Consider the following 25,223-nt stretch of genomic DNA (forward strand, 5'->3'; position numbering starts at 1 on the left):
GACAATGATGCCATTGTATAAGGCCTTGACCTCATGTGGATTATCGTGCACAGATTTGATTGCTGCATTTTCATGGTGATGAGGATATATATGTTGGAAAGGATCCAGAGAAGATTCACAAAGGTAGTCAATGGTCTCTGGAATGAGGAGTACTAGGACAGATTGAGAGAATGTAAATTTTAAAGCCTTGTAAATAGGAGGAAGAGAGAGGATATGATTGAGACATATAAGCTAGTCAAGGGTTATTATCAGGTTGACATGGAAGAGATTTTTCATAGAATGGGGGAGAGTGGGGTAAAACAAGAGGCCATTGCTGGAAACTGTATAAGGAGGGTGTAAGCAGAGAAGTGAAGGTCAGGTTCTTTGCATGGAGAGTGGTTGGTGAGTGGAATGCATTGCCTGAGTGTGTTGTGAAAGTAGACACAGCAAATCAGTATAAGGTACAGTTGGATGAGCATTGTGTGCAATAGTATGATGAGTCTCTGAACTCCATGGAGGTCAGAATGTTAATAATAATAAAGTTTCAGGTGTATTAAATACAGTATGCTCCAGGGTGGGTTGGGGGGAGGAAGGGATCCTTGTAGGAGATGAAGATGAATAAGTTCTTTAATTCTGCAGGATGTTTAAATGTGGCATTAAGGTCGTATTTATGTAGTGTTCTGTCCATTTTATCTAATATCCCTTTAATGTATGGAATGGCTACAGTTTTATTGTAATCTAGTTTATTTTTATTATTAGGTGCAGTCTTGTGAACAATTTTGTTGATAGTATTTTTGTTGTAGCCATTTTTAAAAAAGTATGCTGGAAAGAAGATGTAGGTTAAATGTATATAGAAATAAAAGATTGTCCTGATTTTCAATTTCAAATTGAAAGCCAGAACATATCATCATTATCGCAATAATCCACTTTGTCCTCATAAGGTCTTTCAATTTCATATTAAAGCACATCATTTAGAGTAATTCATTGATGGATGGAACTAATAAAATGCCAACCTTGAAGCTACCTTTAAACCTCAACTCCTCCAAGGAACCCTTCCTTCCTTCCCTGGAGTACACTGTATTCAATGTACCTGTAATTTGCCATATATAAGTGAAACTGGATGCACAATTCCATCTGGAAAAAGGAACATAAATGACACAGTAAATTTAATAACTAAGGTAATTCTGGCCTTTCTAATCATGCCCTGAATATTCTATACAGAAGTGACTGGAAAGGCAGCTGTTCATCACACCAAAACGGCGTATGAGTGGAAATTTATGAAGGCCTAATAAATTCTGATCAACAATTCAAATCTTAAAAATAATGATGGTCTAAAAATCTCAAGAATATGGATGGCATATAACCTTTTGTTCTAAGAGTTCACTATAAAATATAATTAGGACTGTAGTACTCTTGGAGCTTAGCGTTAACATAACAAATACTTATGTTAAATTGTTTAGGTCACAACTATATCTGAATTAAAAGATTATATGAATTTGTTCTTTGATCATGTTATAAAAAATATGAGTATAGCTTTGGTGTTAGGGTTATAACTAGAGGTGAAGCCATTAGAATAACAGTTGATTAAATCATTGTCACTTTGTCATAGTGTTTGAATTGTACTGTAGCTTGTGTCAATATATAAGCGTGTACTCCAGAGAATGACATTAATGTGAAACTTGAAACGTTGGGAAATTAAAGTAATTATTCTTAACACAATAGTTGTCTCCATAATTTATCAAAATGAATGCTGATCATCAGGTATCATTAAGAGAGACAATGCGTGACAGTTACTACAAACACAACCCGAGAGACTCTGTTGATCAAATGAACTATCATGGGCAAAATTGTGGTATAATATTAGACTGATCTATCAGCAGTAAATGGAAACTAAGCAGATGTAAAGCGGTAAATGATAAAGCAAATCCACACTCCTATTATGTCCTTCTACCATTTTCTCCATTCAATGCCATCCTAACATAATCATTCTTTTTTTTTTTTTGCTTCATTAGCTAACTGATGCTCACACTGAACTTTTGCTACCCCTACCAGCGAGTAATATTTCCCTGTTCTTTGTATTCCTCATGAAATTGATTATTACCACTCCTCTTGTGTTACATATCTAGCTTGACCTACATAATACTTTTTTATCCCCCCCCCTTGTATTGAATGCTTAATCTCTTGATTCATCCATTTCACATCTACCTTATTTAACCATTTGACCTTTGGAATATATTTAGACATTACTTCTACTAGACAGTTCTTGAATATCACCCAAGCAGCACTGATCTCCTTTAAATCCAACTCACCATACCTTGCTGCAGCTTTAAGCTGTCTCCTGAGGTTTTCATAAACACCAGCCTTGTAGTTCCACTCTACCCTTTCCTCGTGGAAGTTCTCACATGGTTGTCAACCACCCACTGGAAAGAGATTTGACACTTCATTTATAATAATATCCTCTGATGAAATTATCACATCTCGTCAGTTGCTATCTCGTCAATCCAATCTATATTGGCGTAATCAAAATCACCCATAACGATCACTCTTTTCCCATTTTCTTTTTGTTAATTTGCACATACATTTCCAGGTCATTACTCTCCACATTACAGGTCTATGGTAGCAACTAAAGAAGTATTTCATTCTTATATGGACATAACTCTTTTTCTCATCAACAGCACTCCATCTTCCTTTGAGTCCATTGAGTTCATTAACCCAAAAATTGTTGAAATAATTAAATATGGTTGGATGAGGATGACATTCTGACAGGAATAGAGATTGAAGGGTATGATATTTAGTGAAGAGAGAAAGGGTAACTTTCTATCTTCACTAAATATCATACCCTTCAATCTCCATTCCTGTCAGAATGTCATCATCCAACCATGTTTAATTATTTCAACAATTTTTGGGTTAATGAACTCAATCAATGCAACCGCAACAGCTCATTCCTGGATCTATAACAAGTTTCACTGATACCACTTATTAGATATGAATTCTCCTTACTTTTCTTGAGCCATTTCTTCTTCTCCTTACTCATTTGAGAATGTTCTTCAAATCCAGCTGTTTTACCTACATCCCAGGTCATTCCCTTACCTTTTTGTTTACACATACATTCACATCCTCTTGGAGCATCATCCTTTCCCAAGTTGTGTTCCCCTATCCACCATGAGTCTCTCTGTTTCCCTGTTTGTTTTGTGCCACTTGTTCTCTCATTCTCTACACTCATGCTAACCCCTTCTTCATTCATAAGCACCACTTCAATCTCTCCTTCCTTAAAATCCTGCTCTTTCCCATTGCTTCTTACTTGCTCACATTCCTTCTCTACGCTCATTACTCTCTCTTCCAACAGCAGTCTCTCCACTGACTTGTACCAAAAACATTCAAATGCAGTCTGTCACCCTAATACAGTTCAATTCTTGTCCTGGTTTGGGCTATGGGCAGCATTTCAAACCAATTGAATGTGTTCCAAATGCTTCCTAAGAAATCACTCTACCACAGAGCATGAAGACAGATTTTTGGTTATAACAGCAAAATATAATTGACGCACCACGGCAGACCTACTTGCAAGTCAGCTCCATTCAAGCATAGGTAGGCAGATATCTCGATAAAGTGCAGCAAGATATCTGGCAACAAGTAGGCCAATATGCCCAAAGGCCAGCAGTCTGCATCTCTTTGTCCACAGCATAAAGCACATTTTCAGTGGTGTTATATCTATTAAAATTGGACAGGACACCGATGGGTTAATGAACTCTTTACAGATGAGAGTCATTTTAGTATTTCATCTGAATCTAGACAACATTTGATCTGCCACAAAAGTGTTACTGCTTATCACTTTTGTACCAGATCAAGTGTTATCTTGAAATCATCTTGAAAGGAATAGATATCGTGGTGCTAGGGTCATGGTATGGAGAAGCATTATGCTTAATGGATGCACAAGCTACAAGTGCTGGATAAAGAGACTTTCACTGGTGAACAATATTGCAACACCATTCTTTAACATCATGTTCAATTGTTTCATGGTGCTGAAGGTGAAGAATTAATTTTGATGGATGACACTCCCACACCACATTGCAATACTCCCACACGAGCAATAGAAATACTTCTGGAGAGTGAAAATCTTAACTGATTCAAGCAGTCAGCACACTCCCCAGATCTCAACCCCACAGAACACATTTGGGATGCAAAATAAAAAAATAAATAAAAAATCAAAATTCCCCACCAGAAAACAAACGAGGCTTACTCTGCAGGAGGACTGGGCCAGTTTGCCTAAAGAACTCCTGAATAACTTGGTACTGAACATGATACAACATTGTGAGAGCTGCATCACAGTTAGGAGTGGATGATATTCCATACTGAAATGTCTCTCCACATAGTTTTCTGTAAGTCCTGTACATTAATTTCTTAACCATGTCCTTAGGAAATTTGTAACTTTTTGTTAAAATCATATTGCAATTTAATTTGTATGAAATTTATAACACATTTTTTGTGTAACATAAATTATTACAATGCTGGCAATAAATTTATGCCCACATTTGGCCATAACAAGAAAATTTTTTTCATATACAGGTAAAAACATCCTTTGCTTTTTGACACTAGTGTATTAATAATAAGAATAACGAGACAACCCCCTCAAGTACAGGTATCCCTCGATTAACGAGATTAATTAATCCCTCTATGTTACCGCGTATATCAAAATCACGTTAATCAAATCTAATAATCAATGGTAAAAATGACAATTCGTCCATAATCGATTAATGTATTAATAATTCATTTTATATAGTACTCTTTTAGGAAAGATAAAAAAATGAATGCAAAGTAAATATTTAATAAATACTTGTCCCTACATTATTTACTGCAATTTTTTTATCAAAAGAAATTATCAAGAGCCATTTGAACAGTTTTAGTTTTTTTCTTATCGGCATAAATTCCATGATAACAAGCAAAATGACTCTCCAGACCTCGGCAAACAAGCAATAAAACAAAGAAAAAACACTGCAAATATAATACATGATGGTACAAATTAAGTGGATATTGAATCCAACATTATTTCAAAGCCAAATATAGAAACTATAAGAGTTTCGTGCCGAATATATAGAAACTAAATGTTTCAGCGGATGCAAGCATAAGCAACCTTATGGGCAACTCGTAGTAAAGGTGGAGTAAGCTCCAGATCACTTTCCATAATGTAAAGCACATCTCCTAGAGGACATGTATGATAAATAAGCCTTTGGCTCTCTATTTCAGTAATATATGATGGTTTATTTATTTTCAGTTATAATCTATAAATTATTGAACAAAGAATAAAAAAAAAAACAACTAAATCATACTATACTGACATCGGAGGTCACGGTATCTCTCAGATACAATTTACTGTCAAATATCACAAACCTTTACATAACATGTGTTAAACCAAACTGACAGCAAAAAACAGTGTGGAATATCACTCATCACATATGAATGAACAGCTACTCATGACCTCCAAGCTATACACTGAATTGTGTAAGAATATTTATATTAAACATTTTACATGTATCTGTCAGATCAGCTGCGAGATCTGCAGGGTTCAAGGTACATTAATGAAAACTCTTGACGCTTATATCAAGGGATTGCCACAATTAATTTTGCTGCATTAATCAAATCCCGCGTTAAGAAAGGGATAACCTGTACTTGGAAAGAAAAATAAAATATCAAAAAGAAAAACATCACAAATTTGGAACACACATATGGAAAATGCAATAAAAGAAACACAAGTAGCATAGAAATCATTACTTCAGAAATAAACAAAGGAAACGGAAGAATGGTGAGAAATTAATTTCATCACCCAGGTATGAGATCACATTACTGGAAAAGGTTCCATTTTCCATCTGTAGAGCAGGGTTTCCAGGCTATGTACAAATAAATAAAAAAATTATAAAAATTAATAAAAAACAATACAATAAAAAAATCCTTAGCCCACTCACAGTACTAACATACTATAGGCTTACAACCTTTCATGAGTGGGAACCACATAAAAAAACGACAAAAACAAAAGAAATATAGCTAAAAACAAAGTATAGAAAGCTCACTGAGATTCTTGGGATGGATTTATTAATGAAATAAAAGAAGATATATATGGAAGACAATCATAGCCTACAAAATATTAAGAATTTACACAATGGAGAAAGAGATACAGTACAAATCAACAGAACACAAAAGAAACAGAGGATGGAACATTATAAGAATTTATGGTATGACCTAAATTTATTCACAGAAAATAGAAAGAAACAAGATATCAGCTAATGCCTTTTATTCCCTTATATGGAGTAGGAGAGGCTGTTTTAGCCTATCTGACCTTTGGAGATAGAGTGAACAGTTCAATCTTCACTGGTAGGCAATCACAGATAGATGGCTCGACTATCGTTAATTATAAGTTGCATTCAATGAAGAGATGAATGACAAGTGTCGCAATTTCATAGTCAGTAACTCAATTTATTACTATCTGAAATAGTGTAGGCTATACACTATTTTCTTGAGTTTATAGGATGAAAAACTCAGAGTTTCTGCAAGAAAAAAGCCACTTGTCCATGCCAGAGATCAACTAACTTAGGAATCAGTAAAAAAGAGGCTTAGAAATAGTTCCCCATTGGTGACTAGAATCAAACTGAAGACATTCTTCAGGTGGCCAAGCATAGAGGACTCAAATGCCAATTCCAATGAGCTATACAGGCCTTACTAAAAAAAAAACACTGGAGGATACTGATATAGAATTACATAGATTGAAAGAACTAAAAGAGAAATAAAAGTATCAAAAAACAGAAAACCAACTGGACATCAAAGATTTTTTAACATTAATAAATAACTGTTGGAGGAAATGTGATGTTGCATCAGATTTGCCAAAATTAAGGTCATATCTATATTTAAGAAAGGAGATATATGACGGTGGTCTGAAAAGTTCTTGGCTTAATAATGAAAAACGAATTTATAGTTTCAAAATTATTTTTATTTTCAACATAATCTCCCTTAAGACTAATACATTTATTCCAGCGATGCTCCAGCACCATTATCCCATCCCTGTAGTGGTTCTCAGTAAGCTCTGCAATCACCTCTTGATTCGAAGAAAAACACTGACCAGCAAGGAAGAGTTTTAGTTTTGGGAAGAGATAGAAGTCAGAGCCAAATCTGGGGAATAGGGTGGATGTTCCAACAATTCATAGTGCAGATCCCTTAATTTTTCCATTGCCAAAACACCTTTGTGGGCAGGTGCATTGTCTTGATGAAAGATGATGTTTTTCTTCTGCAAACTGAATCTTTTCTCACGAATTTTTTCTTCTAGTCTGGATTAAATATTAGAATAATATTCCCCGGTTATTGTTTTACCGTTTTCAAGATAATTAATAAACAAAAAAACACCGATGCCGTGACCTTTCCTGCTGATGGAACCGACTTTGTCTTTTTTGGCACTGAACAACTGGCTTCTGTCCAATGTTTTGATTGCTGTTTGGATTCTGGTGTGTAATGGTGAATCCAAGTCTCATCCATAGTAATCAATCGACACACAAAGTCAGTTTTATTCTTGTTAAAACGCTCCAAGCACTGTTCAGAGATTTTCATGTGAGTGCAAAAACACACTCGCATGTGAGCAAGCGTAGTACCTTTTTTATGCAAAGCTTTTTCATTTGCAATTATTCGTGCAAAATATATCCTACACATTCTTTTGAAATGCCGATAATCTCAGCAATTCACGCACTTTGACTCACCAGTCATCCAATACCATATGTGCATTTGATCAGTGATTTCTGGTGTTGTTACACACTTTTTGGACGTCCTTCATGTGGATCATCTTCAAGGCTGGTATGGCCACGTTAAACTTGGCAGCCCATTTCTTAATTGTCGAAAACGAAGGAAAAGAGTGTCCATAAACTTTTATGAACTTCAAATGAATTTCTTAAACCTTCTTTTACGAAGAATTTTATGACTGCACAATACTCAATTATATGCATTTCAAGAGATACAGACAACACTTTTACTTCAGACACCTGTATAAAAAAAACAACTTGATAGAATGACTTGCAATTTCATATGGATGGTTATGACAGTGCACCAACTTAGAAAAAAAAATCTTACCGATTGTGTTGTCATCTATGGTTGAGGCCGAGAACGTTTCAGACCACCCTTGTATATGCATCGAACACAATGCTTCATTATGTTTGATTAGTCACAGTTGAAATATCAATGTTGTATTATGCAAACATGTCAAGTCACTGACATGTTTGCATAATTCATAATTTTTTATTATGATCATATGAAAATATGATCATAATTAAAAAAGCATGTTCTCAAAGTTTAATTATATTCAATGAATATAATTAATATTGTACATAATTATTTTTGCATTCAAAGTAACATCTTGAAAAATTCAGAAATAAAATTCTTAATTATATTTGAGTACTGAAACTTACTCTTGTATAAAAGGAAACCAAAATGGTTCACCCAAAATTTCAAATATCTTTTTGATTCTCCAAGAACATTTAAATTAATTCCTTTATTGAATGCTGAAAATTTATATTCCATAACTGCATTTTTTTTATAAATATGGGGTTGCAAAATCCACTGGAGAAGAAAAAAAATGTTTGCTACTCTTCTGTAATGAATGGTATCTTTTGTCAAAGAGAGAAATTTAACTGAAATCTTCTCGTAGAGAACTAACCAATGCTTCATCAGTCTACATAAAAAATAAATAAATACAAGTAATCAATTACATGCACCACAGTGACAGTGAATAAATAAAGATTCTTCAAAAGATGGTGACAGTGAACTATTTTGCACCAGTCTGTCTGGTGCCAAACTGACAATAACCATATCAAACACTAATAGTGCCAATGATTTTTATCTCATGAACTCTCACTAACTTGATAAATAAATTTAATAACTATAGTCTCACAGCAATCATTTCTTTCAGGCAGACAGCTTTTCTGTCTCTCTCTCTCACACACACAAATACAGTGCTTAATTTTCTTCATCTGTTTTGGCATCTATTGAGACACTTGACTCTGCTGAGTCAAAAAACACCAAGACAAAAGTCTTTAGCAATTAACTCACACATTTCATTCACACACATATGCACTGAATTCCATCTGATACATGATGACAGATTCACTAAGGCTGCACCCCATTTCCAAATCTCTCTCTCTCTCTCTCTTGCCATCTGTTATGTCATCAGCTGTGTTTTTTTGCAAAAGGGATGGAAAACAAAGATAATGGATATTTCTTTCTTTTATTTTTTTCTTTGCATTTATTTTCTTTTCCTTGGATCAGCGATGAAGCATATGATTGAATTAGTTAATTAATTTAATATAATTAATAAATTATTTATATTAATTTATTTATTAAAGTTGGATTTTTTTCCCACCAAATAGTGTTTAACTTCTAACAAAACAGGGATGGAACCATTCATTAAAAATTTCTTTTGTAACCCAACCTTTTTTTTGTTTGCCTTCCAGTGCACTGGTAACGTGTTAAAATCCACACCTTTCATTGCCCATGATCTTAGGAATCGATTAATGAGTAATGGGTTTTAATATACAATCTCCTGAAGCATTGCTGCAAAATAATAGTCACACGATCCTTCGCTGATTAAAAGCCACCAACATGTTTTTGTGATTTTGCTATATAAGTTCTACTTGGCATTTTTTTCCACAAAAGGTCAGTCTCATCTGCATTCCAAACTTGATCAGGAGTGTAGCCACCATTTTTAATAATTTTAGACAGTTTTGAAAGAAATTCCCTAGCTGCCGGCTTATCTGTAGATGAGGATTCTCCTTTTATTTTTACATTATGAAGCGTGTATCCTCTGAGAAATTTTGTAAGCTAACCTGCTGTACTTGCAGAAAAATCACAATTGTTGTTTGATATTGTTGGCTCCTTTTCCTCAATCTGTTTGTACAACCATAATGCTTTCCATTTGATGACATTTCTGCCTAAAGGTATTCCTTTTTGTGAGTAATCTTCTATCCACATCGCTAGGGCCTTTTCCCTCTTCACTTTTATAATGTCTCTTGTATACGATGACGACTTAAACCTAATTTTGTTCCATAAACAACAGATTTTCTAATGGCCTCTTCATTTTTCTTAATCGTTCTCACGGTAGCTTCGTTCAGTCCAAAATATTTCCCCAAGGATGTTGAATCTTCTCCAGCTGCTAAACGATTTAAAATTTGGATCTTAATTTCTAAAGAAATAGCTTTTCTTTTCTTTTTCTCTCTAACTGAACTATCTGACATCGTGATTAATGGGGTAATATTATGAAAATATCTGAAAATAATAATTAATTTTATTAATTTGATATTACATGTATAAAACTTCAAAATTGAATATATACCTGTGTACCTCTATTGCACGAACAAAACACAAGACGTGTAAATGTTTCGAATTGTAAACAAGAAATGATTATTTAGCAAACAGCTTAACTCCTTCCACACAGCTTTATATAGGCAGGTCTCCTGCAACAGACCAGCATAACTTAAAGGAATCAGCATAGCACCCTTCTGCTTTCGGTAACCAACGGTAAATGAATATAACGTATCGTCTCTCAGCTTAACTTACGGGAATCATAATTACAAAAATTGATTTCATTGTTGTCTACATTCTGTAGCAAAAGCAATCCCTGATATTTAAAACATTGAGGGGGGGGTCCCCAAAATTCAAGTTTAAGTACATAAATGATAATTATAAAGGAAATACCACTTTTAACAGAACTGAATTCAAGCAGAAATTTAAAAAATAAGCAGCATTTGAACCGTGTAAAATCAAAATAAGACATGCAAAAATAGAATTTCTTCTGTTTTCTAAACTGTTCTTTCGAAATCGTGTAAAAAGAAAATTAGCTGTATATAACTAGAATGAGAAGAATAAAATCTCAGGCCTCATGTTAAAGTTATATCCCTAAACCATCAGGTCCCGGGGATTTTTTTGTCTTTCATTCTTCTTCAGTTGTGGTACTTCGGCTGCTGAAATGGGTCTGTTGAGCCCTTCTTGGATGTGAACAGGAAGGTCATTAATGTTCCAAGAGTTATGGTTTCTCACAGAAGTATTGTCTTCAAACAGACGTATATAGTGTTTTTGAAAGAATTCAAGGATGTCCTGTGTGGTGGACATGTTTTCACCAGAGTTGGGCAATAGTCCTTTCTTCACGAATTTGATGAACTGTATCGAAGAATGCAGCTCAAGGGCTATTTGCTAAGTGCTGCTTGTATTCTTATTTTAAAATTTCTTTCTTCCACTAAGAGCATCCATAACTCAGTTGGTTTAGAGGAGCCCTTCAGTTGGAAAGACCTGAGTTTGAATCCAATCTGTGATGTAAGGAACCTTGATCAGTTTTCAATCAAATGGTGAGTTAGCCAGTCTGAAATGGAGGTGAAGGTATTTTTCCTCCCAGAAACTCCGATTTTTTTTGTCCCTCAAAACAGGCAAACCTGGTGGAAGAATACATGTAGACATAGAAAACATTGTGAATAAGGATTAACCAACCTATTCTAACAAATTTGGTTTTGAATACCTGCATGGTAAAGTGTGGGTCTACACATAAGTGTAAATCAACTGTTCTTCCACTTAATTCTGCCTTTCCATTTTTATTTATATGCTGATGCTGCATTCTATAATCCCTGCATTGATTTGCTATGAACCAACTTCTCTGTTTATACAGGACTTACCTTTTTTTTTTTGAGGAAAAAATATAAACTCAATCAAGATAGGAACAATACTTTGATTCTTGTAAGTGTAAGCTTGGAGATTAGGGTTGTGAATCCACAATATGTCTGCTTCAGCATTATCAAGACATATTTTAACTGTGCGTATCCTACTTTTCCACTTTTGGGATGTCCTCCTATTTTGTCCAATGTGGTATTTTCAATACGGATCCTTACATACCGTGTTATAAATAATTATTTTAATTTCCCAATGTTTCAACCTTCATATTAAGGTCATCATCTCGAGGATACAAAAACACACACACACACGCATATATATATACAGGGTGTTTGGGATAAATTTGACATATTTATAATTAATTATATTTTTCCGTAAGTTACATGTATTAACACACACTTCTCTTCATTTAAAAGTTTGGACCCTTCTTCATTCACATACAAGATGTCAGAAAGGATGGATAGCTGGAACCCACCTGAATCATGGAAGAGAATAACTTGTATCATGATGATTCGTGCCCGCCATCAAAATAAGGATATTACGACTGCTGCCCAATGCTCCCTGAATACAGTAAAAACAATCAGGCATGAACTAGAGACTTGCAATGGTGACTACGAGGATGTAGCAAGAAGAAAGATCCCTAGCAGACGATCTGATTGCGTTCGTACAGCAGAATTCCTCGCAAATCTGCAGGAACAGGTGTTGAAGAACCCTGGCATTGGAATTCGGGCTTTGTTCGTGGAGTTGCTAACTGTAGTCAAGCCCTGGATAACAAGGGTAGGCAATGGTAGGCCGTATGTATGGCAGCAGGATTCGGCCCCTTGCCACACCTCTGGGAAAAGTCAAAAATGGTTGTCTGAAAATTTCTACGACTTCACCAGTCCAAATGTTTGGCCTCCAAACTCCCCAGACCTTAACCCCATGGATTATTTTGTATGGGGCGCAGTTGAAAAAGACACCAATCGCACTTCCAGTAATACAAAAGCCCAGTTAATGGATAAAATTAAAACAGTTTTTGCGGCCCTTCCCAGGGAGACTGTAGCATCAGCTTGTTCGAGGTTCCGAAGCAGAATTGAAGCTGTGATCGATGCTAATGGTGGTTATTTTGAGTAAATCTTGTTGATAGTATTGTAATTAACTCTGCCTGTAATGTTTTTTTGTCAATTCATTAAATTTAATAGATACAAAGAAGATTTTCTTTTTCCTTACGAAACTGTCAAATTTATCCCGAACACCCTGTATATATATATATATATATATATATATATATATACAGGGTGTTCGGGATATATATATATATATATATATGTATGTGTGTATATATATATATATATATATATACAGGGTGTTCGGGATATATATATATACATATACATATACATATACATATATATATATATATATATATATATACACACAGGGTGTTCGGGATAAATTTGACAGTTTCGTAAGGAAAAAGAAAATCTTCTTTGTATCTATTAAATTTAATGAATTGACAAAAAAACATTACAGGCAGAGTTAATTACAATACTATCAACAAGATTTACTCAAAATAACCACCATTAGCATCGATCACAGCTTCAATTCTGCTTCGGAACCTCGAACAAGCTGATGCTACAGTCTCCCTGGGAAGGGCCGCAAAAACTGTTTTAATTTTATCCATTAACTGGGCTTTTGTATTACTGGAAGTGCGATTGGTGTCTTTTTCAACTGCGCCACATACAAAATAATCCATGGGGTTAAGGTCTGGGGAGTTTGGAGGCCAAACATTTGGACTGGTAAAGTTGTAGAAATTTTCAGACAACCATTTTTGACTTTTCCCAGAGGTGTGGCAAGGGGCCGAATCCTGCTGCCATACATACGGCCTACCATTGCCTACCCTTGTTATCCAGGGCTTGACTACAGTTAGCAACTCCACGAACAAAGCCCGAATTCCAATGCCAGGGTTCTTCAACACCTGTTCCTGCAGATTTGCGAGGAATTCTGCTGTACGAACGCAATCAGATCGTCTGCTAGGGATCTTTCTTCTTGCTACATCCTCGTAGTCACCATTGCAAGTCTCTAGTTCATGCCTGATTGTTTTTACTGTATTCAGGGAGCATTGGGCAGCAGTCGTAATATCCTTATTTTGATGGCGGGCACGAATCATCATGATACAAGTTATTCTCTTCCATGATTCAGGTGGGTTCCAGCTATCCATCCTTTCTGACATCTTGTATGTGAATGAAGAGGGTCCAAATTTTTAAATGAAGAGAAGTGTGTGTTAATACATGTAACTTACGGAAAAATATAATTAATTATAAATATGTCAAATTTATCCCGAACACCCTGTATATATATATATATAGAGAGAGAGAGAGAGAGAGAACAAGCTAAATTACATTTCACATAGTATGCTGAAGACAATGATTTGATCAACAGTTATTCTACTGGCCTGACCTCTAGTGAAAATAAAATAAAATTACAATAAATAAATAAATGAAATGAAATAAAATAACTACATGAAAGCTATATTCTATTTATGACAACATCAGAAAAACATTCTTTCATACAGATAGTTTTGTTACAGTGAAAATGATGTCCTAATTTAACATGACAATTTTTATATTAGATTTAAGATCCTGGATTACCTATGGTTCTATTTATAAATAACACTTAAGGAGAAAGGTTAAGTGAATAGAATATGTGCCTTCCATATTCCTGGGATTTTCAGACCATCATTATTGTTAAGATTAGGGTGGCTGATAAGAATCTCACAGGTCTCCTTAAATTTACGTTCATACCATGTTTTGATGTGATGTAAACAACAGGTGCTTTTCCAGTCAATTCTATGTAAAGTGTTCAGAGCATGATAGTAAAACTCGGACTCGTGATGAATGGTAAAGCTGGTGAAAGTCTTGATCATTACGCAGAATGAATGCTCGCTGAAATTAACTCATAGCTCTTTTTTGCAATGCCGATGACCTATTATACTGCAGGATATCATCTAACTAGAAAATTATATTTGCTTTCAAACACTAATGTTGTACTTCTTCTCTCACTTCGGGCACATTTAAAAAAAAATGGATACCACTCGGCGGTAACTTTGCTAAAAAAAAGTCCTAAGCATCGTCTGCTTCCGTTGTTACGACTGCCGCGCCTCCTCACCACCAGTACACAGTTTAAAGAGAATTCGCAAGTCTTCGTGATAAAAATCTTTACAACTCCCTTTGGGGGAACACATCTGTCACAGGAGTGTTGATGTTGCATCTAAAAGAAAATTCAGGCGAGTAATTGACGCTAAAATACAAGAAATGAGGTGAGAGCTTTATGGTGCGATGCAGCTCCCACAAACAAAGAAAACAAAAAAAAAAACTATATAATCATCATTAACTAAACATCAAGAAAATATATAAACATTATTAAGAAACAAGCCAATAACATTAATTAATTATATCAGTTTTTAATCTGGAAAGGGCATCGGCATTACCATGACGACTACCCTTTCTATATGTAACGGTCATATTATAACGTTGTAGGGCTAAAGCCCATCGGGACAACTTGGCACCATGAGGGGCACTTTTAGTTAGATAGGTCAGAGGGTTATGATCTGAAATTACCTGTATTTCAGCACCAAATACCCATGTGTCAAACTTTTTCAACGCCTCCAAGACGCAAAAAGCTTCCCTTTCAATGGTTGATCATTTCATTTGACAGGAATTTAGTTTCTTACTGAAGAAAGCAATGGGCAATTCTTTTCCTTGTTCGTTGTTTTGAGCTAAGCATGTGCCAATTGCTGTTACTGATGCATCCGTATACAAACTGGAACGGCTTGTCGAGATCTGGAGTATGGAAAGAAGGCATTTTTATAAGCTCTTCTTTGAGTTTTGTAAAAGCTTTATCAGCATCAGTAGTCCAAGGAATATTGTTTGGGACAATATTCTTTTCTTAGTCAGATTTGTCAGTGGTAATACAATTTGGGAGAATCGTGGTATGTAGTCAGGGTAGTAGCTAGCCAGCCCAAGTAGACTCCTTACTTCCTTCTTTGTCGCTGGTGTCGCTAAACCTTTTATAACCTCGACCTTCTCTGGGTCCAGGGAATGTTGACCGGATCCAATCAAATGACTTAGGAACTTCACTTGATTTTTCCCGAATTCGCATTTTTCTAGGTTTACTGTTAAACCCACCTCTCTTAATGTTTTGAAGATTTCATCTATATGGGTGAGATGTTCAGACCATGTTTTAGAAAATATAACCAAATCGTCGATATAAGATCGGCAGTATGCCTTATGTGGAGCTAGTGCTTTATCCAATGATTTCTGGAATGTACTTCCAGCGTTCTTCATTCCAAACGGTAACATGTTCCATTGATAGTGACCAGAATGTGTCACAAATGCAGTGAAGGGCTTTGCTTCCTTTTCCATAGGGATTTGCCAATATCCCTTGGTGAGGTCAACTACAGTGATAAATCTTGCTTGTCCTACCTCAAATAATAAATCTCTAGCTATTTTCATTGGATAAGCATCTGGAATAGTAAAACTATTTAGCAATCTAAAGCCAATGCATAGTCTGACACTTCCATTTTTCTTAGCCACACAAACCACGGGATGAGCCCATTCACTGACACTTGGCTCAATGAGACCCATATCTAACAGTTCTTTGACTTGTCGATCTACTTCCTTTTGTAGAGTGATTGGCACCCTACAGGGTTTAAGTCTCTTAGGGGAACAGTTCTCTTTAACTTTGATGGAGTGTCCGTCAACTTTGGCATGACCAGGTTTGGAACTAAAAATATCTGCATATTTCCGGAGGATGTCAAAAAGTTCTTGTTTTTGTTCTCCCGTCAAGAGAGTTTTCATATCCTCAAGGTGTTTCCTAATATCTTCGACTGATTTATTTATCTTGTCAGCGGGTGCATAGTGGAGTGTTCCGAAATCTTCATCTAGCTCGAAAACTAGACCGACATGATTAATTCTTTGAATATATGGTCGAAGCTTATTTACGTGTAGCTCCCTGATACTTCCATCCTTCATCTCAACCTTCGCAGAATGTGGTCTAGTAAGTTGGACGACTGTAGGGTCCTGTCCAAGTATTTAGAAGCTTATGAGAGGATGAAGGTAACAATACTAAAACCTTTTCACCAACAATGAAGGATTTTTCTTTGGAACGAAGATTATATTTGGAGGAGTATTGTTCTTGAGACCCTTTGGCGTTCTCGGATGCAATTTCATGAGCTTTTCTTAGATTTTCAAGAAGCTCTTGTAAATAATTTTCAATCGAGCGAGAGGCAGTGGTTGGGATGCCTCGTCCACTAGTCCATATTTCCTTTAACAAAGATAAGGGGCCTGGAGATAATCTTCCATATACCATCTGGAAAGGTGATAACCCAGTAGCGCTATGTGGTACTTCTCGGTATGCGAATAGAAGATAGGGAAGATGTAAATCCCAGTTTCTTCCATGCTCCTGTATATTCTTATTCATCATCTCTTTTAAAGTTCTGTTCCAATGTTCGACAGCGCCCATACTCTCAGGATGTCCTGGAGTGGAAAAACGTGGAGCTATGCCTAGCAGATCTTCAAAAGCTTGAGTGAATTTAGATGTGAAATTCGTACCTTGGTCGGTACAGACCATTTTAGGAAATCCTGTCTGAGTAAAAATCCTCATCAGAACATTACATGTAGTTTTAGCACTTATTTCCTTGACAGGTAGGGCTTCAGCCCATCTAGTGCATAAATCAACAGCACATATTATGAATCGATGTCCTCTTCCCGATGGAAGTTCTAACGGTACGACACAATCCATACTCCATACCTCAAACGGAGCAAGTTTCTGGTCTGACGATAGGTCGTATGGGGATTCTATCTCTATATGTAGCAGTCCTTCTCATTTGATATTCCTTGCAGCTTTCGCAATATTTTTTCACATCTTGTTTAATGGTAGGCCAAAAGAATGAGTACTTGATTCGCTGATGGGTTTTCTTTTAGCCGAGATGGCCAGCAAGAGGGATTTCATGTGCCATCTTTAAGACATTTTCTCGTTTCACACATGGTAGCACTACTTGTCTAATATTCTCGCCACAAATATGTTCGTTATGAAGCAGAACCCCCATTGTCAAACGCACAGGCATTTTTCTGCCTTTTTTCCCATTCAAAACACCTTCGGAGCATCTCATCATCCTCTTGAAGTTTGCCGAATTCGAATTTTGTTTTTTCGTATACACTCATTTTCTGCACCTGGTAGGGACTCTATCGTACTAACTGCCAATGCTGTACTGGTTATTTTCGAAGGCATGTCTTCGTCTTCATCATCTTCTGACCATTTATCACTTAAATCTTTTGATTTCAGAACTGGTGTCTCCCAATGATGACTACTCTCATGAAGCTCGACGCTTTCAACCAGTATTTCATAGGAAGAGGAGCTCAGTAGCAGATCGGTAACCAGTCTTCTTGAGATGGCACATGTGACTGGAACATTACCATGTAAATTATCATCAATTTTCATTTCAAAAATTCTCAAGAGTGTTATTTCATTTTCTCCGAAAGCAGAAGATATTTCTATCTTACTTTCTCCATCATGGGGCGTATCTGCCACTAAATCTTCGTGCACTACCAATATTTGGGCTCCCGTATCTATTATTCCATTTAAAACCCTACTTCCGCATTTGATTTTGACGACCTTCAAATCATCTAAGTTTCGACCAATGTCCACTGATTTGGATACTGGAATGGAAATTTTGGCAGTCAACACACCTGATTTATTGTCATCCCCAGTGGTAGATGTTTGAACTAGGTTACTGTGTGCTGTAGCAGGAGTACCTCTTGGCTGACTATTTTTCATTCAAAACTTGGCGATATGACCTTCCTTTCTACAAGTAAAACAAGTTGGTTTGTAGTGAGGCTTGTATGAATCATCAACTCGCCACGGCTGGTACCATCTCGGTGGACTTTGAGAGGGAGATAACTTATTCTTGAATGTTCACTCAGCAGGTGGAGTATAAGGTCTAAACTTTTCAGTAATCTTGTCCTTCGGAATAGCTCCAATGGGTTTCCTTGATGTACTACGAACACTGTCGTATTCGTCCAATCTGTCAGCTAACTTGGTTGGAGAAACGAATTTTGCCCAGTCGTCTAAGAGATGTTCTCTCACTTCGTGTGGTACTTTCTTCTTCAGTTGATCCGTAATAATTAGATCTTTTAACCCTTCAAAATTCTTGATATCAAGGCCACCAATCCACTCTTCGAAATAATTAGTTATTTCATAACAGAAATCCCTCCAAGATTTTTCAGCAACCTTTTGGTGCATCCCAAACTTTTTTCTGAAACTTTCAGGATTCAGCCTAAATCTCTTTAGTAGAATTGTTTTAATATATTCATAATCTTCGCAATTTTCTTCTGACTCTCTACCAATTAATTGGACAATCTCAAATGGTAACAAAGTCAAGAGACATGATATCCAGTCTTTAACATCTATTTTGGTTCTCTTAGCTTGTCTTTCAAACAGGGATAGGTATATCACAATGTCATCCTCTTGTAATCTAAACCTAGGCATTAGCTTAATTAGTTCATGGTTTATTGTCACTGGATACTGGAGTTGAGGTTGGTTGAACACGTGCTTCAATTTCCAGTTTCTTCAACTCTAACTCCATTTGATCTCTTTTCTGTTGGGCTCCCAATTCATCTTTCCGGCATTGGGCTTCTAGTTCTTCCTTCTGCCGTTGAGCTTCTAATTCTTCTTTCTTCATCAGTTCTTCCTTGAGTCTGGTACTAATAATCGTCTCCAACATCCCTTTAACAAATTCTTCTTCATAAAAATTTACTTCCCGTAATAATCATTTTAAGATCTATCACTTTCATTTCAACAGTTGGCTTCTCTCCCAATTCTTCAGCCAATTTATGTAAATCTTCCTTTCTACCTTTGGTTAAATAAGCCATGGTGCTTAACAATAACTCTCTTTACTGATAAAAAAAAATCACCCTTAAAAAGGAATCAATTGCAATTTTTTTTTTTTAAATGCCCAGAAAGAGATGTATATATTTGGCGATTATGGGACTCATAACTAAATTCAACATATCATTTGTAAACATAGATAAATCTTACAATATTATCAGATAAAAAAAAAAAAATCTTCAACTACACAATTTACTACACTTTTAAATACACAAATATATATATATGTGTGGATATATAAAAACAAAACAAAAACAAAAAAAGAAATAGTTTCGATTTTACACCGCTACTATATCATAACTTAAATCTCGAAACAGAACTATCAAAACAGTATGCAAAAATGAACTATGGTAACACTGTCGTGTTCTTTCTCTGGCGAGAAATCACAAGTACTGACTGTTCCAAGATGGAACAAACATGCAAAACAGGACAAATCAGTAAATGCAGAACAGAACAAAATAAATTTAAAATGAAAAAAAAAAAAAAACTATTCTGATTTATCTGGGACGAAAATATAGCTTGAACACTGCCGTGTTTTTCTTTTATCCAAACTATTGTACTACTGTTCCAGGATGGAACAAAATTTGAATACTGATGTATTCTTTCTCTGACGAGAAATCAAAACTACTACTGTTCCAGGATGGAACAAACTCCGAACGCCATTTTTTTTGTTTTGTATTAAAAACAGACTTTTGCCCAAATAATCAAAATAGAACTCTAAAACATGGGAGCATGCATTTACATAACGAATTGCTCTAACCTTGTAGAGCCTGTCGGCTGCGGCAGTAAAACTCGGACTCGTGATGAATGGTAAAGCTGGTGAAAGTCTTGATCATTACGCAGAATGAATGCTCGCTGAAATTAACTCATAGCTCATTTTTGCAATGCCGATGACCTATTATACTGTAGTATATGATCTAACTAGAAAATTATATTTGCTTTCAAACACTAATGTTGTACTTGTTCTCTCACTTCGGGCACATTTTTAAAAAAAATGGATACCACTCGGCAGAAACTTTGCTAAAAAAAGTCCTAAGTGTTGTCTGCTTCTATTGTTACGACTGCCGCGCCTCCTTGCCACCAGTACACAGTTTAAAGAGAATTCGCAAGTCTTCGTGACAAAAATCCTTACAATGATCAGAAAGACCAGCTTGACCATAGTTATTATATTTAATGTGTCGTTTATGTTCCTCTCTTTCTGATAGGAATTGTGCATCCTGTTTCCGCTATATGGGCAAATTACAGGTGCAATGAATACGGTATACTCCAGGGTGAGCCAGCGGAGGGAGTGGATCCTTGGATGAGTTGAGTAAGTTCTTTAATTTAACAGGATGTTTAAAGATGGCTTTAAGGTTGGAATTTTGTATCAATTTATTTTGTCTGATATCCCTTTAATGTATGAATGATTACAGTTTTATTGTAGTCTTGTTTATTTTTGTTTTTAAATGAGGTCTTATACAGAATTTTGTTGATAGTATTTTGGCTGTAACCATTTTTTAGGAAAGTAATGCTGATATCTTTTAATTCATTTTTAAGTACTTGTTCACTGGAGCAATTTCTTCGGTAAACAGTGAAAGAAAGATTGAAGGACTGCCAGAAGGAAAACATGTGACAAATGTATTTAGAAACAGAAGTGTGTTCTGCTTTCCAATCTCAATTGTGAATTGTATGCATTTGTGTTGTTTGTTTAGGCAGCTGAGGAAAGTGTCTAATGTCTGGCAGCCATGGGGCTAAATAGTAAAAACATCATCAATGTATCTAAGCCAGACTTTGGGTTTTAAAGGAGAGGAATCTAGAGCACATTGCTCAAAATTTTCCATTTAAAAGTTAGCAATGGGGGAGGGGGTAATGGTGAGTTCATGGCTGTGCCTTCATTTTGTAGGCATAAAGTGTTTTGCCACACAAAATAGCCAGAATGTAGTATATGCGCAAAGTGCATGGTGATATCAGGAGGGAATTTGTCCTGTAATAGAAGGATTATGTCTTTGATTGGGACATTTGTGAAAAGGCCAGACACGTCAAAACTGTCTAATAAATCATCTTTTTCCAGTGAAATGTCTTTGATTTTGTTCACAAGGTGTTGTGTGTTTTTAGTATAGGAGGGGGAATGACCTACCAACTCCTTGAGTGTTAACGCTAGTTTCTTGGCTAGGTGATAATTGGGCTGTCTATACCTTTGACTATCGGCCGAAGTGATGTTTTGTTTGTGAATCTTTGGTAGACCATAAATTCTTGAGGAACGAGTGTAGTGCAGAATTAATTTTTTAACAGTATCTTCAGGCCACGTGGTGACTGATTTAAGTAGCTTCTCCATTTTCTTTTTTATTCGATTGGTAGGTTGTCCGAAACTACTACATTCATTTTTTTCCAAATAAGTAGTTTGATTTAAAATAACTGTGGCACTGCCTTTATCAGCTCTAGTAATTACAATGTCCAGATTTAATTTTAGTGATTTCACTGCTGTCAATTCCGATTTTGTTAAGTTGCTGGTTATTGTTTTAGTATAATTTAAATTTAAAATGTTAGAGGATTCCAAATGTACTTTATCTGCTATGGTGGTTGGGATAAATCTAAGTTTTTTTTCTATATGGTAAATAAAATCAAGCATATGGAAGGGGCATATTCTACCCACTTAACCTTTCTCCCTAAGAGTTAATTATAAATAGAACCATGGATAATCCAGGATTCTAAATCTAATATAACAATTATCACATTAAATTAGGACATCATTTTTACTGTAACAAAATTATCTATATGAAAGAATGTTTCTCTGATGCTTAAATAGAATTTGCTTTGATGTAGTTAACTTATTTTATTTCATTTATTTATTGCAATTTTATTTTATTTTCAACAGAGGTCAGGCCAGTAGAATAACCATTTATCAAATCATTGTCTCTTCAGCATTGTGTAAGGTAATTTAGCTTGTTCTGTGTGTGTGTGTGTGTATATATATATGTGTGTGTGTGTGTGTGCTCCAGATGATGACCTTGATATGAAGGTCAAAACATCGGTTAATTAAAATAATTATTTATAACAGGTTGTAGAGTCCATAATTTGTGTAAAATGCTGCTAAGATGTAGTTGGCACTGTATAAATATGGCTGCAACTCCTGCAAGAATTTTATCTAATTCTTCCACTAGATGGAACATAAACATCTATAAACCTTAATTACACTTTCACATATTTCTAGTTTATTGTCAAGATTTTCCCTTCTGCATCCCTTTGGATATTACAGAATGACACAAGGAGGGGGGGGGGTTAGATAGATATCCATTTCTTTCTTATTGGAGCACTCCAGAGCTCCAATAAGAAAGAAATGGATATCTATCTTGTTAAAGTTTTTATATCTATATATCTGCAGCAGTATGCATCTTAGTGCAAGAAAACATTGATATTATGACATAGCACATATTCCATGTGCTAGTTAAGAATCTTTCTTAACTAGCACATGGAATCCCCAGCCCTGATAAGAAAATGGGGGTGTCAGATTTCTGGGCTGGGCATAGTTTTTTTATCTTTGTAATTAAAAATAAAAGTAAATTAGAAAATTCTTTTTTTTTTTCCTCCAGTTCAGAGCAACTGATAAGTTCTTAACTCCAGGGACAGTATTAACTGTTGATGTCACTGGGAATCCAGGTACATTTAATAAGGCAATGCAGAAGGGAGATGACATGATTAGTGAAATGTCCCCCACCCCCCCCCCCCCCCACCCCCCCCCCCCCCCACCCCCCCCCCCCCCCACCCCCCCCCCCCCCCACCCCCCCCCCCCCCCACCCCCCCCCCCCCCCACCCCCCCCCCCCCCCACCCCCCCCCCCCCCCACCCCCCCCCCCCCCCACCCCCCCCCCCCCCCACCCCCCCCCCCCCCCACCCCCCCCCCCCCCCACCCCCCCCCCCCCCCACCCCCCCCCCCCCCCACCCCCCCCCCCCCCCACCCCCCCCCCCCCCCACCCCCCCCCCCCCCCACCCCCCCCCCCCCCCACCCCCCCCCCCCCCCACCCCCCCCCCCCCCCACCCCCCCCCCCCCCCACCCCCCCCCCCCCCCACCCCCCCCCCCCCCCACCCCCCCCCCCCCCCACCCCCCCCCCCCCCCACCCCCCCCCCCCCCCACCCCCCCCCCCCCCCACCCCCCCCCCCCCCCACCCCCCCCCCCCCCCACCCCCCCCCCCCCCCACCCCCCCCCCCCCAGAATAAAAGCAGTAATAATGAATAGCATAATAGTCAGAATGTGTCAGAAGAGAGGATTGGAATATGTAGATGCTTGGAGGGCATTTGAGAACAGAAAGAAACTGTATGCAAGAGACCACTTGCATTTCAATGAGGAAGGACGTAGGCATCAGGAGAGATTGCTGTTTTCTGAACAAGTTGGTGTGTCAATGCAGGGAAACTAGAATTCCCAGGGTGAATGGTAGCAGGAGTGGCCTCTTGTGTGTGTGTGGGGGGGGGGGGGGGGGCGATGACATCAGATGACACTGAGTCCAGTGGTGTATGGAGAGGATAATGATAGGTATAGAAGCAGTGACATTTTTATGCTTTTAATAATGCCAGGAGTATCCGGAATCAAGAAGATGAATTGGTGGCACTGATACCATCAGCTTGGCCAAAGATTATTGGGATCTCTGAGACATGGCTGATGGAAGATAATATAATAACAGGAATAGAAGTAGCAGGGTACAGCATTTTTTGGCAGGATATAGGAAGAGAAAATGCGATGGTGGAGCAATGCTTCTGATAAGTGATGACGTATGTCCTCTGAGAGTGGAGGCTTTGGAAGTCAGTGACACTAATGGTTTTGAAAGCATGGTATAGGGTAGGCAAGACAGGATATTTAGTGGAGTGCTGCTACAAGCAAAGGAGCACAGAGGGTGGGGAGCAGGAGATGTTTAGGCAGTTGAGCTCAGCAAGTGCAAGAAGAACGATTGTTCTGGGAGATTTTAACTACAGCAGTATAAATTGAGAAGAAGAAAATGCATGTGGTAATAAGGGGATGGAATTTCTAGAATTCTTGAGGGACAAATGTCTTAGGCAATATGTAATAGAGGGAACAAGAGTTTTGGATTTGGTCATAGCATCAGAAGAGCTGATAATCAGTGAGATGACATTTCTTTCCCCAGTTGGAGAGAGAGTGACCATGTGGCTTTTGACTTGGAAGATGAATAGACATGCAGGAGTATCAAAGAAAAGGGAACTCATGTAGAATTATAAGGCGGGTGATTATAATAGTCTTAGATATCAACTTGGGACAGTTCCATGAAGGGAGAAATTGGAAGGGCAAGATATTATTAGTGCTTGGGAAATCATGAAGGAATATTTGTTAGCAGCAATAGTAAGCTGTTTTCCACAAGTGAAGAAGAGAGCACAATTTGGTGTAATGTGGATGACAAACAATATCAAACAGGAACTGCAGGTGAAAAAGAGATTATGGAAGAGATATAAGGAGAGGGGTGGAGAGCAGATCCGTGAAGAATATAAGACTCAGGCCAGTAGAGTGACTAGTATGGTGAAGAAGACAACACTGGAATATGAGAAGAGATTGGCATTAAGAGCTAAAGTAAATCCTAGGGAATTTTTTAGTGATGTGACCAGTGGGAGGGGAAATGATTGTGGAAGAATGACATTGTGGGATAAAAATGAGAATAG

General features: G+C 37.1%; 1 protein-coding gene across 1 annotated transcript in view; it reads right to left on the reverse strand.

Moving 5' to 3' along the window:
* The window catches only part of LOC150096475 (ciliogenesis and planar polarity effector 1-like), a 614,243-nt gene that overhangs the window by 379,151 nt on the left and 209,869 nt on the right, over positions 1 to 25,223 (reverse strand). The window contains exon 9 of the mRNA XM_090408080.1: positions 8,415 to 8,677. Coding sequence (XP_090264206.1) covers positions 8,415 to 8,677 — 263 coding nt within the window. The remainder of the gene's footprint in view (positions 1 to 8,414; positions 8,678 to 25,223) is intronic.

The sequence above is a fragment of the Typopeltis vanoorti genome, chromosome 18, assembly GCF_054136105.1.
Source record: "Typopeltis vanoorti isolate ZY-2024b chromosome 18, IOZ_Tvanoo_1.0, whole genome shotgun sequence".
In the NCBI taxonomy this organism is placed as follows: domain Eukaryota; kingdom Metazoa; phylum Arthropoda; class Arachnida; order Uropygi; family Thelyphonidae; genus Typopeltis; species Typopeltis vanoorti.